The sequence below is a fragment of the Crocodylus porosus genome, unplaced genomic scaffold, assembly GCF_001723895.1.
Source record: "Crocodylus porosus isolate Cpor-Errol unplaced genomic scaffold, CroPor_comp1, whole genome shotgun sequence".
NCBI lineage: Eukaryota > Metazoa > Chordata > Crocodylia > Crocodylidae > Crocodylus > Crocodylus porosus.
The window spans coordinates 109,470,779-109,496,094 of record NW_017728906.1 but is presented as its reverse complement, the minus strand read 5'-3'; the positions used below and the strand labels follow the sequence as shown (position 1 = coordinate 109,496,094).

Here is a 25,316-nt window from a genome sequence, read left to right as displayed (position 1 = left end):
CACACACATTTCAAAGTGGCTGCAGGATGCTTTAACAAAAGCTCATTAGATGAGCTTCAGCTAAAACACCCCCACAGCCATTTTGAAACACTAGGGGGCTTAATATATGTGATGCTGAGCTGATGCTAGACTGTTCTAATTAGAACATGAATGAGCACATCTATAGGCAGCCTTGGACATGTATAGCAGTCTACCTGTGGCAACCAAGAGCTCTGTGTAGGCTGAAAACCCTGCCAAGGGAGCAGGTTAGCCTATGCTGAGCTGTAGGCTGCCATATCCACACTTCTACCAAATCTTAAGCTAGCTAGTTTAAAGCTAGCTTGTGTATAGCTGTATCGCACTGCAATCACATCAGTGACTGCAGAGCAGGTATCCTCCTAGAGGGTGAAGAAAGTTGCAAAAAGCAAATCATTTAGGAGGAAAAAACAGATACGTGTTAAGGTAATAGACTAGGACTCTTACGGTCTAGGCTGAATCTTGGCTCTTCCAGGAAAAAGATATTTGACCTTTATTTCCTCTACATGCAGATTTTTGTCATCTGTAAAATAGATATAATGTTCCCCTCTACTCCCCCCACCTTTTATGTATGGTTTGGGGAGGTATATGTCACCTAACACAGTGAGGCTAAGAATCTCAAGCACAGTGTGTATGGAATTTATAACTGGGAGGGGGAAAGAATTCAAAATCCAAATCACTCAACTTACAGGACAAGTAGGCTTCAGATTGAAATCCCCAGTTATGAATAAGCCTCATTGCTCTTACTTTCAGAACAAATCCAAAGGTAAAAGAGACATACTTCCCTGATGCTAATTTAGGCCCAGGTGCAGTTTTGTAAGAGCCTAAGATTTCAGCCTGTCAAACCGGATCAACTAAATGCACAAGATTTCTACCATTTTATGAGTAAAATGTAATGAGACAAGCTCATCTATGCTCCTACTATTGAACTTAATTCAAATCCTACAAATAATACAGGCTCAAAATCTGAGTAGTGATATAAATCAATTTGGATCCACATCTAAACAATACCTCCTTTATCTATCTCTGTCTGACTTTGTGTCAGTCCTGAAGAAGCTGCACATGGCCGTTCTATTAGAATCCAGTATCTGGAGTTCAGCACAGGAAGACAAAGGACAGCATGACTACATGCTTTTACAGAAGAAGTGGGTACTCCTCCCTTTCCTGAGTTGGAAAGTATTCAGAAAATCACTAATACTTGTTCTGTGGTAGATACACCATGCAAGCCCCACATTCTCCCTGGGTCAGGTTGCTTCCTTAGCATATTATATTTGGAATTTATTCTGTATGGGACTGAAACTTAAAAGCCAACAACAGTAAATCTGAACCCTTGTTTGCTTTTACTGCTACAGAAAACCTTATTATTGTTTTTAATCCAATTATAGTTTTTAATCCAAATCCTGTGTGATTGTCTTTCTTGGAATGAGATGTTTTAAGATGATACTTGTATGTGATACAACATAAGATTATTTTATCCTCCCCATTTCTGTGACCAAATGTGAAAAAGGAAAAATCCTTTGGGATTCTAGGGAGAAAGCCTGACAAAAAATAATAAGAGGATCTATGTCAGCAGAATCAGTTCATTCAATTCCACAAAGCCTCTATGTTAATTTTTAATTCCTTCCTGGCTCTATTTTCAATCATTTGGAAAAATGCACGCTTTCATATTAGAGAAAACACAGAAGTCAAAGGACCTGATCCATCACTTACAGAAGCAAGCAGTAAAACTCCCATTAACCCCTGTGATGGACCACTGAGAGGAAGAAAACTGAAAAGCACTAATGCTGAATGAGATAAGAACTGCCATTTACTGGGTCAGACCATAGGTCCATATTGCCCAGTAGCCTGTGTCACACAGTGGGTGCAAAGAGTGGATAGTGAAAGGGAGAGTGAACTGGGTATAACCATGGGTTTTTCCACTGTTCCTCTCTCACTTGCATCCTCCAGCATTTAAGATCTAGGAAGTTCTGATTCAGAGACTGGACCCCTAACTCCCATGTTCAATAGCTACTACCCCTTTTGTTCAATTGCCCCTTTTGTCCAAAAATGTGTCCAATCTCTTTTTGAATCTGGCTAAATTGTGAACTTCCACAACAACTGGTGGCAATGAGTTCCATATTTTAATTACATACCTAGTGAAAAAAGAACTTATTTTTGTTACTTTTAAATTTACTGGCTGCTAGTTTCATTTTGTGACCTCTATAGTTCTTGCATTGTGAGTAGTAACTACTAACTAGCAGTGGATGAAAAGTGAAGTGTGGCTTTGCATGCTTGTGTGGCTGAATGCTTGGCTCTGCTTACCGAAAGAACCAATATAGCTTAGAGAGAGTTTCTGCAAATACCAGTATAGCTTTTTATTCCTCAGGGCCACCCTGACTTGTAGTGAATCCTCTATTAGTGGCAAGGTACAACTATCCTTAGACCAAAGGGCTTATATCAGTCTTTGACCATTGCTACCATATGATTTCACAAATTTGAACTGGGACTCAAAGACTGTCCTATTTCTAGCTGATTGGAAATGGCACCAGTTCTAATCAGTTGGAAGCTATTCTGCTTTTATCCCACCATGCTGATTTGACATCTATCTGACTCTCTTGGTTTCCCACTACTCTTTCCTTCTTCAGCATCCTTGAGTGCTCCCTGCTTTCTGGTACCTGAATAATATTCCTCTCCTCTTCCAGCTGCTCCCTGGAATCCCTGCTTCAATTACCTTACACTCAGTTACCTTCCAGTAGCCTTCCTTGTGCTCCCAGGGATACCAGCTTTCCCTACTGACCCCCCTTACTGACAACCCTTTAATTAACTGGCAAATAAACCTCCCAGTCCTAAATTAACTCATTTTGCTTTCATTACAAAAAGAAAGCTGATACCACCTGATTAGCCCACATAGCTTTACTTAAGATATTCAGTATGCTCTCTCTGGTGTGATATCATTGGAGTATTTAGAAAACATGCCTGTTCCAGCTAAGAGCAGAGTCATTTTCAAGTTTGAACAAATTCCTCTCACACAGCACTGACATCCACTTCTGCTCCTAAACCCCTAACAAAAGCATACCCCCAAAGTTTTGACCCCAAAAAGGAGGGATTTTAGAAGCTCCTTCAAACCCACCTGAGTTCCCAATTGTCATTGCATTGAGGATGCCTCAAGTAACAGTGGTATGCAGCAGTTTAAAACCCTAAGAAAAGTGATAAATAAAAACACCCCATGAAATGACACCCACTTACCTTCTCCAGTATTAAGACAACCTAGCTCTGCCACCTTCTTTTATGTCATTTTGGTGCCTTGAATACAGGCCCCCTGGATTTTTCTTTCAAAGTCTGCTTGCCTTTCTGAAGCTGGCCACCATTCTTGGAGAACTAGCCCACAGGCTTTGCTGGGTGTTAGAGGCAGAGAGGTTCAAAAAGCCTCATTTAAAAAATTAAAAATTAAAAGCCTAATCCAAAAGCTTTGAATATGCCCTGAGACCTTTTAGCCATTTTATATCAGGTGCAATTAAGAGAGAATAAGTAGAAGAAATTAATGGAGGGAGCTATGTCAGATCTGAGCTCTGGATCTATTGCATACAATTTTCAGAGTTAGTTGGATAAATCTGATCTAGAAGCCAAATATGTGAGCTTAAAAAGTATGCCTCAGTCTGCAACCAAACATGTAAATGTAGCTCATACAGACATACCCAATGTAGCATCAAACAAATAAGCCTGGGTAACTGATATCCATTCATGTCTACACTGCTTTTAGCAGGAGTCTTGTATGGGGATTGGTAGAGAATATTGCTGCAGCTACACTTCTGTCTATACCTAACCTACCCAGTTGAAAGTTGCCTTGGGTATGTCTAGGGCTAGGGGCAGAAGTTACACATAAACTGGTTTAAGTGAACAGAAACTGGTTTATATCTGTAACAGAACAGAAGCTCAGTGCATATAAACCAGTTTCAAAATGGCTGAAACTGGTTTAAGATAAACCTGGTTGAATGTAGTATCAGACTTAACTGATTTGGGTCAAACAGGTTTATGAAACTTCTGTCCCAAACCCTTTCCTGGTTCAAGTTAAATCAGAGTCCCCCAGCATCCCAGCATGCTTTGCAGCCTTGAGCTTTTTGGCTGTCTGTACCTAACCAATAAGGAACCATTGCACCACCAATATCACTGAACATAAGCTTTGTAAGCCTGACAGACAAGAATTACTTTATTGATAATTGTTTGCACTAAATATTATTTTGCCCTAGATTTCTTAGAATGATGAAGTGTTATTCTCGAAGTATCAGTACTTAACTGCAAAGTCTTGATGTGGAAAATCCCTAACACTTTATCTTTAAGATTCCAGTGTGCTTCCGGTGCTGTTTTTGTACTTATCTGCAATAAAAAGCGGATTCCTCTGAGTGCTTTGGATTTGGCTGAATGAGATTTACATCCAGCTTCTTAATACTGTTTCCTGGTATTATTGGAAAAATAAAAGCTTTTTCAAGTCCTTTCAGATTCCCATTTCAGAGTCCTGACTTCTTGGGTTTTTTTACAAGAACTTCCATTTTACAAAAGCAGCCCGTGACTGCTATAGACATGCACAGTCTAATTTGTTCTTGGGGCATGGGTTGGCAAGTTAAGCATAAGAACTTCAATGGTTGAAATTCCATTGCAAGCTGTAGATTTAACCCATGATGTATTATCATTTGCAAGACTTCCCCACAGAAGTTCTTACTTTAAATCATGACTGTAGTCTTTATTTTCTCTTTAGATTTCTTCCCAGTCTGCTGTTTGCTAAAGAAAGTCTTAGTCCTATACCATTCTACTCCAGTACAGGAACCACCTTCAATTACGCTGATAATGATAAGTAATAATTTGGGATTTGGAGCTGAGGCAACCCCCCAGATTTCATAATGGGTCAAGAAGGTGCTCTCAGAGATGGTAATTCTTTTGCAGATATAGGCAAATAGAGATTGTTTAGTAAATGGGCTCTTGGGTGAGTCAGCAAATTAGTAATGAGGTATAATATTTTCTTGCTGCATCACAAGTTCAAATCTGTTATAACTGAAAGTTGTGACCAGATCATCAACATTTTGGAGCTTTATCTCAGATGACTTTGATGGCCTAAATCATTACCAGCATTGCTGAGAGCTCCATTTGTAGCTGGATAAAAAAGAGGCTGTATTCTTGGAAAAGCTCTAGAGATGGATCTACTGTTGTCGCAATCTAGGTAGTATGTCAGGTGAGGGTTCAGATACAAAAATAAAATGTCAAAGAGATGCTTGCTATGCCACTGCTCCCCCTGCAATAACTGCTCTGCAAATACGCAGAAAATTTTGGTCATCAGAGGGGACTGTCTACCGCAAGCACTGGACCATACTCATAAAGCTGGGTAGTGGATACAACTGTAGCACAAGTATTTGTCAAGCCCCAGATGTTTGTAATATGTCTGGATCTCTCATCATTAAAAAGGAAAGCTTAGTCATACAGATCTGTAAATCATTTTCTTTAGAACTAAATAGTTGGCTTCCTATTTTCCTTTAAAATGCTAATTGAATTAGATTCTAATTTAATTTGATTTAATGTAGATTTTTTTTTAAAAAAGCTCATCTGACTTATGAGTTGATCTTAAGCTGTGGTATGTGTGCCATGAGTGGCACACTCTGCTGCCATATGCGACACACAAGACACACATGCTCAGTTAAAGGGAGCGCCAGAATGAATTCAGGGGGAGCTCCAAGACACTGGCCAGTGGCAAAGGGGTTGAGGCAGGACATTTTGCAAAAGAAAATGTCAGATCAGATTCAGCCAAATCCAAATCCAAGGTTAACCCTTCCCTGGGGTTGCAGCTACCTGCGAATATAGGGCTTTGGATCCACACTTGCCATATAAAACTACGGCAGTTGTGGTGTCAGGGAAAAGTTAACTTGGCTTGACTGTGACACTTCTCTCACAGGAGTGTCCTGCCCCTGTTCCACTCTGTAGCCAAAGGCATGAGCCCCCTGTCTCACACTTGGCTGTCCTAGGCCAACTGGCCTAACCAACTGTCTGAAGCCCATGAGAGTCTGGGTTACTCAAACTCTTGATCTGAATTTATCACTTCTGGCCCTTCTCTGCTTTTCAGTTTCTGCCACTTTCACACGTGGTGAGTAGTAATAAGGACTATGAGATTAAAAGGGCTAATAGTGATGTTTTACTTGCCATGATTAAAGGCTGGAAGTTTTTCTTGTCAAAACACATGAATTTTCTTTCCAGATGCCAGCAAAAAATTCCCCTCATTTCATTTGAAAATACAAAGGGGAGAGAAGCTTGCTTGAGAATGTCACCCATCTCATTTGCTTTATTTCACAAATTACTTGAGCACCTCTTTGTGCTTTAACCCAGAGATTTCCTAGTTTTTCTTGATTAGAAAAGCGGTCATCTCTCCTTCTATCCAGAAACACGAATTGCAGTAAGGGAGATATTGGAAGAATTTTGAATTGTTTCAAGTTGCAAAGTCACAGAAAATAAAAGAAAGTACTTCTTGGGCAGGACTCCTGATGAAATTCTTAGAACTCATACCCGCTGAGAAAGCATCAATAACCCTAACATTTCACAGCCCCCCTTTTTAGAACCGCAGCCTTAACATTTTGTAGGGAAATAAAGCTTTGGTTAACCTTGGCACCAGCAGACCTCATTAAAATAACAGCCTGTCAGTTTCAAGTTTAAAATAACAGGGTTGTCAGTTTTATATGCAGTGGAACAATCTGCAATTTTATTCTCTGTGAAATAATTTGTATGAAGCATATGGTTCTAAGAGAAACAAAAAGACTGACCAATAGTGCCATCTTGAGGCTATGTTACTCCAAGGCATTTCATCACCATAGGGCCTCCTGCATACTCGCATGCAGACAGCTGTGACAACATGCAGTCTGCCAGCCTATGATTTATAATCCTTTTAGACCCTACTTGGCATACAGTTACATTTCTAAAAGACTTAAAATAACCTACAATTAAGCATATAATTTAGTAACCACTTGGCTTTTCATTGTATTTCATTAGGAAACCGGGGCTTATGTAACGCGTGAAAAACCTAAATGTGGAACATGTAAAGTTAGTTTTGTTCATGGTAATCTGTTTCTCAAACTACATCCTTGCTCCTCTCTCTGAACCTCACCTTGTTTGGCTTTTATATAATCTCCTATTCTTCTGGAGCTGATCTTTCATCAGTCCTACCATTACAAGTTAAACATTAGGTACAGTCAGCCCCTATCACGGTCACAGCAAAATACAGATGTTTCCTCCATTTAATTTAATCACGAGTTCATTTTTAACAGTTCTTTAAGTACCCCAGATTCTCAGAAATGTAATAAGAAGGTAAAACAAGCTGTACCATTTATCGTAACTTTAAACTGATATCAATTCAAAGTTTAGAAGTTGCCAGGTAGTTACTAAGGAAGGTGATGATTCTGAACATGGGAGCATCGTCAAGAAAGATGTGATGTTTGAAATGCAACAGAAATAAAAAATTTTAATTGAGAGTTGTCTCATTCAGCTATAGTTGTTGACAGGCTACACAGGGTGACAGTCATGTATATTATAAGATCACTAGTTTATTTCAGACAAGCTAATAGAAATTAAACAAAAGAAAAATACAATATATACCCTTTATTATGCAACTGTGTAACTAAGGAACAGTTGTCGATAAATATATTGAGTGTCAATCTACTATTAAGCTTTGACATGCTAGTCTCATATTAAATGCAACATCAAAATCTTAACACATAAGCATAATATACATTTAGCTAGACTCTACATGCGATAAGAATGCTGAATATGTTGCTATAAAGAAAATTGCAGGCCATTACTCTTAAAATGCTTTCAGATTAAATCTCTAATGAACATAAATATAGATCGATGTATGACACTCATAGACATTTTTCTGCCTGCCTGCCTGACATAACATAAATTAAATCATAATGATCTGTGCATTTATCTACCTTCCTTTTAATGACGTGGGGGCTGCACTTTACTATACCACACACAACTTAGGTAGTCAGCCCTCATAGCCATAAATCTGTTCTCCAACTGCCCATTATTACAGCATCACCACATAATTTTAAATAAATTTTGCAAATATAATGCCTGTGAATGCCAGAGTAAGGGAATGGGAGTGTCTGAGAGGAAGTGAGTGCCAGTCTGACTAAGATACTGTAGGAAACTGTCTGATCTTTCACCTAGAAATAATATGGTCCCAACTCTAAGGTGGAATTAGTGGTAGCAGTTAAATGTTGCATGTAATGGCTTTACATGGTCCATGTAAGTCACACAAATTCAGCTTTTTTGGTGGTAACCTGCTGGCTTTCTCCTACACCCTCCTCTTCATTGGTTTTCAGGCTATTTCAGGCCCTTCTACCTACTCAGCATGTAAATGACATTTGTTCTACACACCTCATGAATGCCAAGAGCCAGATCCACAGCTGATGTATACTGGCATTGCCTCAAATAATTGTAAATTCCTGCTACAGCTTACCACTCATGCCCACTTAACACATGTACTGAACATTTGCACCATAATAAGCTTTAGTGAAGAATGGTGTCCAGAAAACTTCATGAGAGTTGCAGCTCCTCACACTGCAACTTTTTGTGACCAGAAGGAACTGCCTGTCTCTGGGGAGTTAAGACATTCTCCAGTCTGGTATTTTTCCCTAAGATTCTTCTGAATATTGCATGGGGAAAGAGATCTACAGAGAAACATATTTAGCTTCCAACTTAAATTGAAAACAGCAAATTCTCCAAAATCTGCAGAGTAACCATAAAAACACAGCACAAAAATCTAAGACAGCTAAGACTGATAGAAACATTTCTCCTAAAAATACTTACCAAGCCATATAATGTTATTACCTGTATGACGTTGGATAGATTATTACCCAGAGGAAACAGCGCATAGACGACTGGTCAATTCCTGATTGACTACACAATTTCCAAATAGGTTTGGTACATTTCTCAGGTCGTCCAACTTCTGAGAGGCTGGGGTCCACGTGCCAGGCAGGCCACAGGCCTCCCTGGCCACCACCTATTGGACAGGCTCCCCTAGGCTACTCTGTGCTGCCTCCAAAAGAAGGGGGCCAAGAAGTAGGAGTAGGAGCCCAGAAATCACAGCAGCAGCTAGAGCAATTTGGAGGAGCAGTGCCTGTATGGAAACCTCTGGGCCATGAGTTGGACAAAACTGTTCTATAGTAATGAAATTTTAGAATTTTATTTTAGGCCCTTATTATGTTTCCACTGCCTTTTGCAAAAAGAATGAAAAAATCAAAACAATAGCATTGTACACATAGGTATAACTGGACAATTGAGCACCTTGGGTGGTAGCTGCATATGCAGCATAGCAGCAGCAATCCAGTCAGCACAAATACTGCTCTCTTTTGGCTAGGGACAGAAGTTACACTGGTTTAACTGATCATAAACTGGTTTAGATCTGTAACAGAATAGAAGTTCAGTACACATAAACAAAATGGATGAAACTGGTTTAAGATAAACCCGACTGAATGTAGTAGCTGACTTAACTGATTTAGGTCAAACCGGTTTACAAAACTTCTGTTGAAACCCCTTCCTGGTTCAAGTTAAATCACAGTCCCCCAGCATCCCAGCATTTTGCAGTCCTGGGCTAGGCTGCGCTGTCTGCTCCCTAGCTAGAGCAGTGAGGGCTGGCTCACTGGTCTCACTGGCTGGCTCACAGGCAAACCCCAGCTGGGGTCTAAGGCCAGGGAGGGGGTTAAATTTCCCTTCCCCTGAGTATGGGGGTGCCCTGCCCTGCTTAGTGCTGGCTGTGACTGTGGACTACAAATCTCAGAGGCACCTGCAAGCAGGAAGAGGGAGTGATGAGCAACCCTGCAGAGTCCTGCTGCCCTGATTCTGGACTGCAAATCCCAGAGACCTCAGGGACAGCAGGAAGAGGAAGAGAACACACAGCCCATGCCAGCTATGTGCCAGAGAGCTGTGCTGTAGTGCTCCCTGGCTTCTGCCTTCAGCTACTGCAGGCATGTATGTGGCTGCATGTCCTAGATCAAAAGTGAATGTCTGTTCATTTGCTTATTGGTTCAATATGTGCAGTTTAGAATAACCTGCAAAGACTGAGTCCATTCAGCCTTGGACTTTTTGACTGCCTTTGCAATCCCTACCTCCAGGTTGGCACCCAGGGCTAGTGCCCCATTCCTCCTCCCCTTCCTCTCCCCTTTCCTCCACCCTGTATCCTGTTATGCTTCTAGGCTCTTTGAAGCTCAATTTACACTCTGAGCTTCAAAGAGTCTAAAAATAAGGTTAAAATATGCCTAACTGCTCTACTGCTTAACTACATCAGGATGGAAATATCTTTCCATAGACCACACAGAAAACCTGTGGGAGAATTTTAAAATAATCTCAGAGTCTACAGAGTCTTCCTCTGAGCTCCAGTCTGGTACCTTTCTCTGGAAAAGCCCTTTTCCCATCTTTGCATAGCTAAGTTAAGGATCAAACATTTAACAGCTCTTACTGAAAGAGTAACTTATTCAAAATGAGTTTGGCACCTCTCTCAGCTTGTCCAACTTCTGAAAAGCCAGGGACCTGCATTCTGTTAAATGCAGAGGCAGGCCAGATTAACTACATGTACAATTTTCACATGCATCACCATATAAGCACTAAAGGAAGAGAAAGGTAATTCTTTATAAGAAGCAATTTGTCAGTCCCTTTATTTCAGAGATATTTGTTGTATTTCAGAACAAACCCAGGTACTTTCCAAACAATGTTTAGAGGCCTTGTTCAAAACAGAATACATTTGGCAAGTAGGTAGATAGAGATAGAAGTTAACTCCACCCAAAGAGAGATGAATGCCATTTATGATAAAACCCTTCTAGAAAGAGTGGAAAAGAGCTATCTATATGCAATATCTGAATGGCACAGACCTTTTGTTCAAATGTTTTCATAAAAGACTAACTGAGTGTGGTGGGCTCACTCCTTTTGCCTGGCAAGCCTGGCTTGGAGAAAGACACTTCGGATTGGTGGAACATTTCCACCAATCAGGTAACAGCTGGGAGGGGCTTGCCTTGCCCCTGCTCGGAGTGGGGGGATGTGAAGAGCCCCTGGACCTGATTGAAGACTGCACTTTGCAGGTCCAGGAGACTTCAGGGATGGGGCCTCTGATGTAAATAAAAGCTCAGCATGCTCAGTATGCTGGGTCAGATTCAGAAAGGGACAGCAAAGAGAGAGGAGCTCCAGAGAAAACCATCATCTGGACCTTGTCTGAGCCTTGATGGTGCGTGGATCAGCACGCAGAGAGCCGGCACTGGGAGCAGCTTGAGGCTTCTCAGGCCCCACACAATGCTCAGGTCAGCACATGGAAAGCCCACCCTGAGAGCAGCTCGAGGCTGCTCAAGTTATCCTTGGCTCTAGGCCAGATAGCCAGAGCCCTGCAGTGTGGCTCAGCATTAAACTAAAAGCGCCCCAATGCCCAGAGCAGGGTCTGGGAAGGGGAAAGACCCCTGGCATGAGGCTGGGGAACTGGAGCCAGTGAGGGCTTAGCTCCTGTAGGAGCTCCCTGGGTACCCAATGTGGGGCCCGGGGCCCAGAGGGAAGAACCCTCAACTCAAGGTCAACGGCTCCAGGAGGCCTGAGATAGTGTGGGGACCCACAGGCCAGACTGACAGCCCCCAGAGGAAGGACCATGATTTACCAGGAACCAAGTGGTTGAAACCCAGAAAGAGTGTGTCTAATATCTAATAGTATAGTTATGTTTCCTATTCGGTATCTATTGATATTGTTGGTGTTATAAATGGTTGGGTTTATTAATTCTGTATAATGGGCTCTGTAAGGATGTCTTTTTTAGCTAACCTACTTGTGGTATAATCTTGCTGGATTGACTGTCCTGGGATCCACTCCTCTTCTGGGCCTGAAGCACAGGTACTTACCCGAATGCCCTCCCTAAGGCGACTTCCTCCAGCTAACAGACCTTTATATGTATATTTGTATCTCTATATGGAATTATAGCTATCTTAAAGAGTTTTATATATATATGTTGGTAACTCAATAAATTGTATATAGTTAAGAACTTTGGGCTTGGGCTAGCTCTGTAGAGGAAAGAGGGATCCGCTTGAAATTCTGGCATCCATCTCATAGCACCCACCCCTGCCTACCCATCCCACTGACAATAGGGCACACCATTGGGTGTACCCAAGTTACATAAGTTTGAAAGTTAATCTTAAATTCAGATAAAAAGCTTAGAGAATAATAAAAACTAAGAAATCATTTACAAGGCTACAGCTCACTAGAAGAGATACAGTAGTATGACTTCACCAAGTGAGATGTGTTACCTGAATCCCCGGTGGCTTTTACCTCATTTTAGGGAAACTGTACATCTGATATTCAAAAAATATATTGTAAACAATACACAATCGTGGAGAATAATGAGAAACTCTCAGCTGATATGTTTGAAGTGATCTAATAAAAAGCCACTAGAAACCAAAGGAAAAAGCTTTGAATTCTATGCAATAATGACCTCTACTTATAGGTTGTATCTTTAAAACTACTTTACTTACATTAAAAAAAAAAATCACTGACCCATTCATCCATCATCTTTGTCTATGAGCTATCATAAATGTCACTATATATTTGAAAAAACAAAGTCAGGGTCTACTTCAAGAGAGGAGATAAGAATGGTTAGATAAGAATGTTAATACAACCAAGCTTCCAAAGGATTAGTAACAAGAACTGAAACAAACCATTTTTTTTTAAAAAAGGAAAAATTGTATATCCTGAGTCCATGCTTGTTACTCAAAAATTTTTCAGTAACAGACTGAAGCAAGATGTAGGAGGACACAGCTAGCACATGAAAATATTTGTTACCACACTTCCCATAATTCAAGCATGTATTTTTAAAATACACCCTTGGATTCATCTTAGTTTTAAGAAATTACAGTTAGAGAAAACATAATATTTGTCATTCTGCAGTGACTGCAGACCTACAGCATGACCTTTTATGCGTAGTTGAATAATATTACACTTGCTAATGACCACAGTTTCCTGCAGTGATGAATGCTACTACAGATGCCTGGTGTAGTAAAGGCTGAATTGTTCTGGTACCAGGGAGTCACTGGTTCAGCCAGTGTTTCTTGCTTCCTTTTCTTTTATTTCTTTGTTTCTTTCTTCTTTGTTATAAAAAAGGAAAAGAGTTCTAGTACTGAGTTTTGATTCTAACTCAGACTGTGGCCTATTCTGCACAACAAAGTTCCAAGAGATAGTTACTCACTTGTGACTCAATAAAATGTTGTCGTCCCAAATTACCACCAATATTTCTAATATAGACAATCAGAATCTCTGTGTAAAGAGTCAGATTGAGAACCATTTTCACATACTGATGAAGTCACCTCTCCTGGGACAGAAATTTCATAAACTCATTTGACCCAAATCAATTAAGTCTGCAACCAGGTTTTTCTTACACCACTTTCACCCATTTTGAAACTGGCTTGTATGCACTGAGCTTCTGTTCTGATACAGATTTAAACCAGTTTCTGATCAGTTTAACCAGTTTATGTGTAACTTCTGTCCCTAGCCTAAGTGTTCAGAATTGATGCCAGTAGCCTTACTTATGTAAATAGTTTATCAAAAATAACTTAGAAAGTTTACAATCTGGCCCTAAATAAATAGTTAAGCAGACATAGGCATTATGAGAAAAAGTCTGTCTTAGCTCCTTTCTAAAAGCTCACTGGAATGCATCATCCTTTCTACTACCTTTTATGCTCCCAAACCCTCACCTCCCCATTCCAAACCAGGCAGATTCTCTCCATACCTCTTGAATTTAACACCTCTGTATGTGAACACCTGGCCTTAACAGAGCTGCCTGACTTGGTTGCTGAGTCATTAGTAAATCCCAGTATCTTTCTATCCCAGGGGAAATAGGAGTAGGAGGAATCCCTGTTCATATAAATCTCTAACAGATGGCTCCTAGGGACCCAAAAGATCCAGCAAGGACCAGAAGGAACCAATATAATATTTTGTAGTGATATAACCTTCTTACAAGGTTGCTGAAGGTTTGTCCAGTGCTGATAAACTGGGTGCAGTTTTCTTGCTTGAGGGGGCTTCCCTGTTAAGACCTAAAAGGCTTGCACATGATGCTATGATACTAAAAATTAATTAGCTAGGATTGTTGGGGAGAGGGGAAATAGGGAATTTCATATTTCTATCATAGCAGGAAACAAGTCACACAGGAATATACTGCTCTACTAATTTAGTATCTTGGTTGCTGAGTTCCTGTTGAAAATGCATACAAGTGCTTCAGATGCAATATGCTCCAAGGTTTCCATCTCCTGCAGTATAAAATGACATTCCACAGTTTAAGTACTTCAGAGCTGTGAGGCCCATTTTTTTTAAGTGGTATATACTATCTTTAGAACAAAAAAAAAAGAGATGAATAGACAAGTGCAACATCATACTTTAACCACCCAAATAAGTTCCAGTCTTAAAACTAAATAGACCAATGGATACATTTTATTTCTTGTTTTTAAAAGGCTAAACTCAGAGATTTCCTTTGAAAGCTATTCAGTAAGCTCCCTAAAGTCCTAAAGCCATTTTATTTCATATGAAACATACTGCAGTTACTCAAATATAAGATGAATCCCCAATAATTAGATTCTATATATGGAAAAATTATACTTTTGTTATATTTTTCCATGTATAGAATCTAAGTATTGGAGGTTTGCCTTGAATTTGTCTCCGTCCCACTACTATTGCCAGGAAAATAAATCTGGGTGGTCTGGTGGCCCCTTTACACTTTTATCCCCATGCTGGCTGGGGGGAAAAAAACCTTGTCTTGTTTTCAAGTAAATGGTATCTGTTTCTATAAGAAAAGCTTTCACAGGACTGGTGACATCATTCATTTTATATATCCTACCCTTTGTTATGTTTTTTACTAATTCTTTGTAGATTTTTTTATCTTAGTAAGCCAAACTGAAAAAAAAACTTTAATCTGACTCTTTGGCCTCAAATATTGCCGAAAGTTCATTTGCTATGATCTTTGCCTTTGGGGGCATACTCCTGGTCTTAAAGGGTCTCATATCTGTTCTTGTTCTGTTCCATCATTTCTTAAGGTTGAAGTCTACCTATAGTCTGTAGCTACAAATATCAGCCTAGGTCTGGCTATGTATGTGGATATGATCTCTGTGTTTGCATATCTAAACTCTTTTCACAAAGAACCAAATTATTGCATTTCTTTCAGCCTTTGGGTATTATGCATCAGTTCATCACTAGTGCATCAGCTATTAGGGGCTGTGCATGTATAAATCAATCTAATATTTATTTAGAACAGGACCAAATAGATCTGTAAGGCGTTTTTCTCTGATGAGACACTATATAATGGAATTGACATTTACCAGGCTACCATGCATATTGATGCCGAAGAGGATGTATATTTAGAACCCTTCAATCAAAAGGGAAAGAGGAAAGAACAAAATGTTTCCTTTCTATTACCTTTGATTTTTTATTTGATAACATCTTGGAGGAGGAAGAGTGAGATAAAGGTGCCTCAGATTATGCTCACTAAACCCAACTGTGCTGTGCCTTTTTCACATACATAAGAATTCAGCATTAAGCACCATTGACCCTTTAACCTCTCCCGTCATCTTATGTATAATTAAACACTCTTTTCTTAAAAATTACAGTGAAAATGGCTGGCCTCTTTAACCAAGGGGCCCTCTTTTTTCCTTTTAATTAGGTAACAGACATTAAAGAAAAACTGAAGCTTTCCAAAAAGTTCTGGTCAACTTTGCCATACACCATCTGCAAAGATGAGAGAGTAACAGCTGGCTCATCAAATGAAGAGGACTGCTGGAATGGGCATACCAAAGCGAGGTGAGAAGGACTGCTCCCCTCATACTGTTCCACTCAGCAGCATCATGATGGGGGAGTAACTGTGGCACCAGCCCTGAAGAGGGCACAAAAATAACAGTAGCTGCTGCCACTGACACTTAACTGACCCATGTAGGGTTACTGCCAAGGGCACTCAAACACCTAGTTACAGCTCTCATTCCACTTCAGGCCTTGAAACAGTTGGCTGTTTCTATGTTTCAGGCTTACTTACAAAACCATTTAGAAAAGTGTAATGGGAAAAGGAAGAAGCAATTAATTGTCCCAGCATAGCTAGAAGCTGGAAGTACCTATTTTCCAGATGCCATTAAATCTAGAGCATAAGCCATTTTGAATTTGCATGGCCTGTTAGGATTTGAACATGGAGACTGCTTACCGGTTTGATTCCAGGTGGATAATTTACTCTGCTATCTCAAAGAGTACTTTAGCTCTGTACGGTGTTCCTGTATAGTGGCTGATGGATTGTGAAGCAATTTACTCTTGGGATCTCCTACTGGGATAAAGCAGAAATTGGAATTTCAGCTCTTTTTACTATTGACTGGCAATCCTTCGGGTTATTTGTTGAGTAAAACTGCAAAAGAAGTATAAAATAAATGAAACATGCATAGTCATCTCACTTGGAAGGCCTGACCTTATGTCCTGTCATCCCAGAAACCATGAGCATCTCCTTCTCTTTTTCAGCAAATTTTCTCTAACTTTCACATTTGAAGCCAGCTTGGATCAGGTTTTGATGGGGCTGTTACAGGCAGATTTGGTAAGTGTGGCAGGAGTTCTGCAGATGTACTGAGCAACTGAAAGAGGGGTCCAGGTTTCATTGTTAAAATAATGGTCAATGGATTGGTCAGCTTACAGTTTGGTTCAGTAACAGCTGTGAGTACTACTGGCATGAGGTAAGTTACAGGCTCAGCATGCCCCATAAAGGCTTTTTCTTACTTGCTGTGATGCAGTTTCAGGTTCTCAGTGCTTGGAAACAGCTAGTAAGTGAAAATTAGAGCAAACCTGCCAAATGTGGAATGCACAAAATTGGCCGCTATTTATCTTAAAAACAAACATGAAGAAACACAAATAACAAAGCGTAAGTCCCTATAAGCCAACTTCCTTACTGTTCAAGGCACTGCACAAAAGACCTACCTCGCTTCCCAATGTCTTAAAACCCCAGGCACTGAATTATCAACAGAGTTCACTTCACAGGTCAGTATAGATTTATGTATAGATTTTTGGTGGTCCATGGACCCCTAAAGAAGCAGCCTGAGAAGCACTATAATAAATCTATCCAAAGGAATAAGTATTATTCCCTGTCAGTCAGTGCACAGGCACTTGGGCCCATTACCTAAGTATCCTATGACATATGAGATAGGCAGCTAACAGAACAAATCAGGAACATTTTTATACTACTACGTCCATCTTAAAGTAATCGTCCAACAAGTAATACCAAAAAGAGTTCTGCTATCATAGCTATACTTGTAGCGATATTTTGTAAATGATGGCCCCAAGCAGGTGTGTTCTGCTGGTTAAACTGACAGACCTCACAGCTGGCTAATGTGTGCTGCATCATGGAGCCCACGTTAATAAGGGATACATGCTGATCCTTTTCAAAAGAACAACAATACAACCCTGTTAAAATCCCTCTTGGTTTCCCTAAATAATTCTAGCTCTTGTACCATCTGCACAGCTGATGTCTGTCAGCTGCCTTTAGTCCCAGCATCTCTGCAGTTAAGGGCCTCATGTTGTCTTAAGTTTTAAGAAGTAGCATATGTCTATCTAAGCCCAAATAGCTTTTCTTCTTCTGAGTTTCAAAGGAGTGATTCTCTTGCAGTCTTCCTTTGGCAGTGTTTATATCATAGGAAGCCTGATTATTTTCACGGTGCCTTCTCGGCTGAATGCTGTGGGAAATTTGAGAAAATCTGTCCTGTCATAATTGCTATCTGCTCCATCCTTGGTCAATTTAATGCTGTATTTTGTTGGATGCAGCACCGTAACTGGCAATGTCTCCTAATAATACAGCATCAGTAGGAACAATTAAACTTCTTTTGTCCAGTTTATATTTCATATATATTCACAAAGGAAATTTATAGTCACACTGAATAATGTAATGCAGTAATTGCTTCAGGTAGAGAAAGCAGTCATACATCTGAGATACAGCACTGTTATTTTGGTCTGTACCTGCAACAAAACAAAAACTATTACTCCAAATATCATTGAAAATGTGCTTAACAGTGAATATGAAATTGGCTGTTGACTAGGTGCAAGGCTATTCTTCATTACTGTAGCATAAAGAGAAAAGCATGTATTCCAATGCATATTCAGAGTAAAGTACTGGACAGCATAAATAAGTGTGGCAGAATCTGGCATTTTAGTTAATTAAAGTCTTGTTTCCTTACTGCCTGTGTTCTGCCCTGCAACCTCTACTCATCTTAGGCCTTTTTTAACCTTGTGGTAAATTTAGGCATGCATTTTGAATTCCAGAAAGAATCACAGAAGGTAGAGATAGAAAAGACTAGTCGGGTCATCTAACTCATTCCCTAGACAGTAAGCACTGAAATACAACAAAAGAGAAAATGTTTTTTTTTTTTAAAAAGAGTTTTCTGTGGTGCTAGTGGAGGAAGAAAACAGAAATTTAGAACTGAGATGCTCTTTGTACTTTTCACCTTAGACTCTTTAAATGTTGCTTATATCAGAAAATCAGTGTTACAAAACTAGATTACAGAAAATAGAAGTTATTCTTTCTTTTGAAAGAGGTGTCCTTGGATTAACATTACACCAAGGTCACTTATGCTTATAAAATCCCCTGCTATCTCTCTGCTTCCATGTTTTATTAATAGAGATCTGATAGGTTAATCCAAGGACACCAATTAACAGATAAAACACTGAGCAATGAGAATATCTATTTGGATTTCTGGAAGGGTGCACTTGGCATGCTGCTGATCCTTGATTTAGAAAAAGGTATTTAATCAGGTCAGATACGAAGTTAGGATGGAGGAGTAAGGCAGATGAATGGTGTAGCACTGGGAAAACATTTACGATGAGATGGATGGAAGCATTTTTTTTGTAAAACCCTTTTAACCAAAATCAAAGCCAAGAACAGCTACTTCAAGCCTAGTGCCCTTCAAAAGGGTACCCAGCAGGGCTTCCCTGTCACATCTCATATTCACAATGATCAGAGAAACACATACACAATATTTTTTTGAAGAATTAATATCTTATGAATGAATGCAAGAGACTTGGGGCCAGACTTTTAAAGGTGCCTATGGGGAATGCCTATGCTGTGGCAGCAGAGTGCTCAGTCTTGCTACCAAGTAAATAAGCCTGCCCATTCCCACTCAGATTTTCAGTTGCTAAAGACAGCAGCTTTGGGGAGCACCCTCCAAGCTAATCTCACAGCTTCTTTTCCAGAGTTAATACCACGGTGAAGCCATGGAGCAGAGCTCATGTTGTTGGTGGGGAGGCTGAGCCCTCTGTTGCCATGGTATAGACATACTCTAACCCCTGTCAAAACCATGGGGGAGCACCCAAATACTTTTTAAAACCTGGCTCAGTGGAGAGCACCCTGGTCCAATGGTCAAAAAGAGTTGCCCTATATACAGGTGAATGAATGTTCAATGACAAGTGCTCCTCCCATCATTTAACTAACACTATGAAATATACAGAAGTCTCAGACTTCTCAATTAATTATGCTAAGTTACAAAGTTTTAACAGATATAAACTAAGCTATCCAAATATCATTATTAGAAAAGTAGCACGTGTAAAAGGGTGGTCTCAACCAGATTGAAACTTAATTTTCCCTTTGTTTACCATTCAGTTTAGCTGTGGGAGCAGGCACTGGCCAGTCCCCGGGAGTTTGGTATGGAACCTTTTAACAGCCTTAACTACCCTGACCATCTAGTTTTCTGATGAGCAGAAAGCAGGGAAAGGAAGTCACTAATGTCTTGTCTGTACGAAGTTACCCATTCCTGCTTATAGATATCTTCAGTGAGTTCAGATGAATACGCTTTTATTGCAAATAACCAAAACTACTTGTTCAGCACCATTTAAGAAACAGCCTTGTTACACATTAATTTTAAGTGGATCCTGGAGCTCTCAATTCCTGGATTATCCACACATTAACACCTGAAATTTAACTTTAAGCACACTTTAGGCAGCTTAAAGATAGACCACTCCAGAGAAGGTTTCTCTCCAGTCTGTGTTACCCAGCTCATGTTCCATTCATGTGTGGCTACTCCCCACAGATAAGCCACCCAAGTTGCAGTCCTCCAGCATCCCATGGTGCAGTGTCCCTTCCTCCACCCTCCTGTTTTCTGTGGACAAACTTTCCACCCCCTGACCTCTACTGACCAGGGGACAGTCCTGACAGCAAGCCAGTTCCCCCTTGTGCCTCCTGTGGGGTTTGACCTTCCTACCTCCAGGGTGCAACCCTAAACAAACAGCCTATAGAGTACCTCCCAGCTAGACAGATCACAGGGCATGGGCAGGTCCAGGAGGGAAGGCTAGGGGGCTGCGGGGCAGATCAGGTCCCCATAAGCTGGGCTTCCTTCCCAGGATAGGGCCTTTCCTCACCACTCCCACCTCCCTACCTCCCCAGAAAGCATGACCTGCACCCGCCACACCCCAATCCCAATTTATTAAAACAGGAGACCTTCTTTAATTTACTTCTGCTTTTCTTCTTTGCAAATTCTTTTTCTTTTTTTCTTTTACTTCTTTTTAATTTAGGCTTTAGTGGCTGACTTCCTTCATTTCACCACCCTTCCCCACCCGTTTCCTTTCCACATCCCATTTCATTACTCACCCTCATCCCATTAGTACTCCACCTTCCAGCTTCATGTTCCTGCCCCTCCAACCCATTTCTGACACACACACCCTCCCCCCACCTAGAGCAGTGATAGAAGTCTGTCCTGGCTCACCAGCCCTCTAGTAGCAAGTCACAGCTGTGCAGATTGGGCACAGTCAAAGAAGCTTTTAGCCTTTAGGTGTGACTGCTCTAAATTTGAGCTAGCCCTAACACCAATGAACATTTGTGCAGCTTGAAGTGCATTGTGTAACAAGGACCAAAGTATGGTTAAACCCAGTCCTCAGCAGACAAACAAAAAAAATTCTATTAGTTTATTTTTTCACTACAATTTCCTTCCAATGCATTGGCAAATGAAACACAGTTTCTCTCTGTGTGTCCTCTTGTACTCTGTCTCAGTTAAGCAAGTGGCTAATCGCTGCAGGGAATGTCCAATGATCAAAAAGAGTCATATGAGGTGATCTGGTCCACCGAGTAAGTCAGCTTTCAGTGGCACTCCAACTTCTGCAGTGTTTGTTTGCCTATCTAGCTTGAGCAAGAGCCTTTTCTGTCTTTTGTGTTGCTTACCTTACAAATCTGGACGCCTATAAAAGCCACCGCACTTGCTGAGTGGAAATCCCCAGTGTAACAATAAATAGCTGGTGCAGAATATGAGGAACAATGCCCTTTAATTTAGATGTCATTCAAAAAGTAGAAAATCCATCTCTTCTTATTTAACATCCACTGTGATCCATAAGTGATCTGGAAAAAGTCAAAGGCCGTTTTTAGACTTGCAAAGAGACAAAGTACTCAGAAACATCAGTAACATATGAAAAAATAGACTGTAGTTTTAAACAAGCTTATGTGGGACTTTCATAAGATGGACCAAAAAGCACTTCCATTGTGTCTGCTTATGCAAGCAAGAACTGTGGTAAGGCTAAAAGGAAAGGAGAAATGGTTTTATATTTTAGAAAACAATGTAAATTATACCAAGTCTGAGGAGGAAGCAAAATAGCAGAAAGGAAGCTGTGATGTCAAGCTTCATTGTAATCAGAGAACATCACTATACTTCATCTCAGTGCTCCTGGGAATGGGAAGCACTGAAGCATACCTCATTCACCTGCTTCTGTCCCCATATGCCAAACTCAGAAATGCAATGGTGAAGCCACTCCATGTGGGGGCCCAACCCAGGAACTCACAAGGGTTCTCCAGGGAGCTTGAAAGTAGCTGTAGGAGGTGTCCCCAGAGCTGTCTCACTGTTGTATTTCCAGGTTTGGTGCATGCAAGGAAGAGAGTGTGAGCAGCTCTTACCTTAGCACAGTCCTAACATAGCACATCAACAGCACTGCAATACAAACTTACCCAGAGGGTCTGAGGGTTTCCTTTCTGGAAGAGAAAAAAATGAACACATATCCAAGATAGTCTTTCCTGATCTATTTGTATTTATAAGAGTAATACAGTTCTTCTTGTTGTCATGCACAAAAAGGAATGGTTAACTACAAGAGAAGCAGCAGAGCTTAAAATACACAGGGGTATCTCTGCTTCCAGACCTGCAACAAAAGCAGCTGTGATGAACAAGTTTGCCCAGCCAGCCACAAATTTGCTGTCAAAACTTGTCCCTAGACTCTGCTTCCAATTTTGTATGACTTGACCCTACCCCACACACATCAAAATGCTTTTGTCAGAACATGTGCTTGGCTGTCACTCAGAGCCTGTCGCTCAAAAAAGCCCTAACATTTTATGTTTCTCTATCTGTACCCTTGGTTTAAAGGAAGGCTAACAATTTTAAGCCTTCTCATTCAAGAGATAGAACAGGTGAACTGATACGATGATAATACTATGGTAGCTGTCTAAATTTTTCATTCATGTACTTAGAAGACTGGGGCCCTGATTCAGCAAGGGAGTCTAGCAGACGTTAACTTTAAGTGCTTAAAAGCCAATTTAAGCACAACTAAATAAATGCTTAAGTTTCCTGCAGTATCCCAGTAGCTCAATTTTCAAATACATATACTGAAAACTGAAAACATGTCTATATCTTCTCTACCCTACAGGGCCTGTCGCCACCTTTGCTGTAGTGGCAGCAGTAGGTCAGCTGGTCCCTCTGATGGGACTTTTCTGGCAGGAAGAGACTTTATACCCATAGACCTATACCAGGGCTGTCCTCCTAAGAGGCCAGTGACATGTGCCCCAGGAGCTGCACTGCTGTGAACCACAGGACCCTGGACTGCCCCAGCCCTAACTGCACCACATGTGCAAGTTGTCCATTGCCCCCATCATTACACATGTATATGGGCAGACCTTATACTGTATGCACAGGCAGTTTCCCCCCACACACACACTGCATGCATGGGTAGCCCCTACCTCAGCTCTCACTCCACCATGCAATGGTGTGTCCCATGTGCACCATGGGTTGCACCTCTTATTTAAGTTACAACAACTAGGGAGTGAAATCAAAGCCAAAACAGCTCAGCAGCAGAACTTCTAATGTAGACCAGGGCTAAATCAATACAAAGTAACCTACTTAATTATTTTGAGCATCTCAGGTTGAGTTAGGCATTTAAGTTTAGGTTTCAATTTCTACCTTTGGGTAGAAATTTGGGTACCAAATTTTAAATGTAGCCATTGAACAGTTAAATCTAACCCATTCTGAAACTAGGCATTTATACAGGCACTGATATTTTATACTTTGGAAAGAAATCTTAGGCCACTGACAGATGTTGCAGTAATGGTGTGATTAACATGTTAATGTCACCATACATTGCAACATGCAACATGTGTGGGGAGTTTATGGCATGATAAAATGGTAAACAAGTCACAAAAATGTTTCACTTCTAATGTAAAACGTATTTGTGGTTTGTTTGTTTCATGCCTTAATTTGAACATGCAGCATGCAACATCAGGCAATGTGATATAGCTTTAAATGCCCCTGTTCCTTAAATGGGAAACCTATGGATTCCCCTCTGGCCCCTGCACACACTGATATTTAAAACCACGCTGTACAGCCAGATGCTGGTTCTCCACTAAGAACAGCTGAAGTCCCAGGCTCCCTCATGCTTATCTGCATGCACCTCAACACAGAAGCCATGGGGCCAGTGTGCTTACAGTTTTTGGGATCAGGCATAAAATTCCTCAGATCCAAACTGTGTGATCACTTCAATGTCTACCAGGGGCCTTAGATATCCATTGCAATAAAATTGCTGTGCTCTTATCTTCAGCACTTTTGTTTGAAGTGCATCTTTCTTATGGTAAATAAGCTTTGAACTACCTCCCTACATATGATTTATTTAAATCTTTCATTTTTCATCAGTCATAGCACAACAAACTAAACTTATATGAATATTTATGGTTGGAATCACTCAATTCTCTGAAGAGTACTGGGGGAGAGAGAGAAACCATCAAGCCCAATTCCACAACTGAACATATGAGAACCACTTGAACCCTTAAACTCAGTTGGTCTCCAGATGGGATTTGAACCTTGCTATTCATGTTATATAGAACATATACTGGAAGATGCTCTTATTGTAATGAATTCCCCAAAGAAGCCACACTACTCTCATAGAGAATTTACTGAAGATTAAGTTTATCATATATTCTAGTTTCTACTTTTATTCCTAACAGTAAGGCAAAACAAATCAAGCATAAAATGAAACATAAATTAGTCATTTGACAGCCTTGTAACCTCTCTCTCTGTCTGCTGGACCCTTCACTGCTGTAAAATCTGTGTGCTTTCCACATAGTTAAAAATCATTATAATAGGGCTCCTTCTTTCTTTTTTCACAGCCTGTAAGAGAAATGTATGATATATTTTGTAAGTTTTTTGCCTCTGTGCATGTGCAGGAGATGGAACAGCTGGCAAAACAGAAGAAATGAGCTTTGGATTTTGTTCTGAATACCATGAGGTGTTTATTCCGTACAGAAGTTCATCTGATAGTTCCTAATATCATCTGCTATGGCACTACAGAGACTCCTTTCATGATCATTGTTTGGTGTTAAAGAAAGGCAGAATCACAGAGGAAGAAATAAACTTTCAGGAAGTGAGGGCAGCCCCTTGAATTCCCAGCCATGATTCAATCTTTTTGTCACTTTGGGGGTATTTTAAAGTTTGATAGATTTCCTTGGGGATACGTTTCCTCCTCCATCAGTTAAGACTTATTTACCAAAATTGCAAGATTACCCTGTTTTTGTTTCTATAGGAAACTAGAGATGGGACTTCCTTTTTAAAATCCATATTGTCTCTTTGAAGCATGAACTGGATGGACCTTTCATTCATGAGTGTTTTTCTGAACAGCAATTTAATTGCAAGCTGTCTGCACCAATTGTGTCCTACTCCCCTACCCAGAGGGACATTAAGGCCTCTCATCCAGCACTGGATAAGCTGTCTAAGCAATAAGAACATTAACAAAGCTTACATTCAACCCCATCCTTCTGGTAAAATCATTCCCCCTTTTCTTTTTCCTGGCACATAGTAATTTTGAGGCCCTCAGTTTTTTGAACAAGAGATGCTAAATTTGTTGTAAGAGTCTAGAGGTGTTTTGTGGCCTTCTGGTGTTTGTAAGAGGGGCCAGCATAGCTCTGCCCTCTTGGACTCAATGTCTATCACATGGTTTCCTAAAAAATGGAGGGGATTGGACTTGATGAGCCAAGTGGTTTCTTTCAGTCCTGATAAAAGTAGCAAGGACACTTTATTTGTTTTTCCTTGTGGGAACAG

At 40.4% G+C, this 25,316-nt stretch overlaps 1 protein-coding gene across 1 annotated transcript in view; it reads left to right on the top strand.

Annotated features, from left to right (window-relative positions):
* Nucleotides 1–25,316, top strand: part of GPC6 (glypican 6) — a 1,259,017-nt gene that overhangs the window by 1,226,541 nt on the left and 7,160 nt on the right. The window contains exon 7 of the mRNA XM_019529756.1: nt 15,695–15,831. Within this exon, the coding sequence (XP_019385301.1) occupies nt 15,695–15,831 (137 nt within the window). The remainder of the gene's footprint in view (nt 1–15,694; nt 15,832–25,316) is intronic.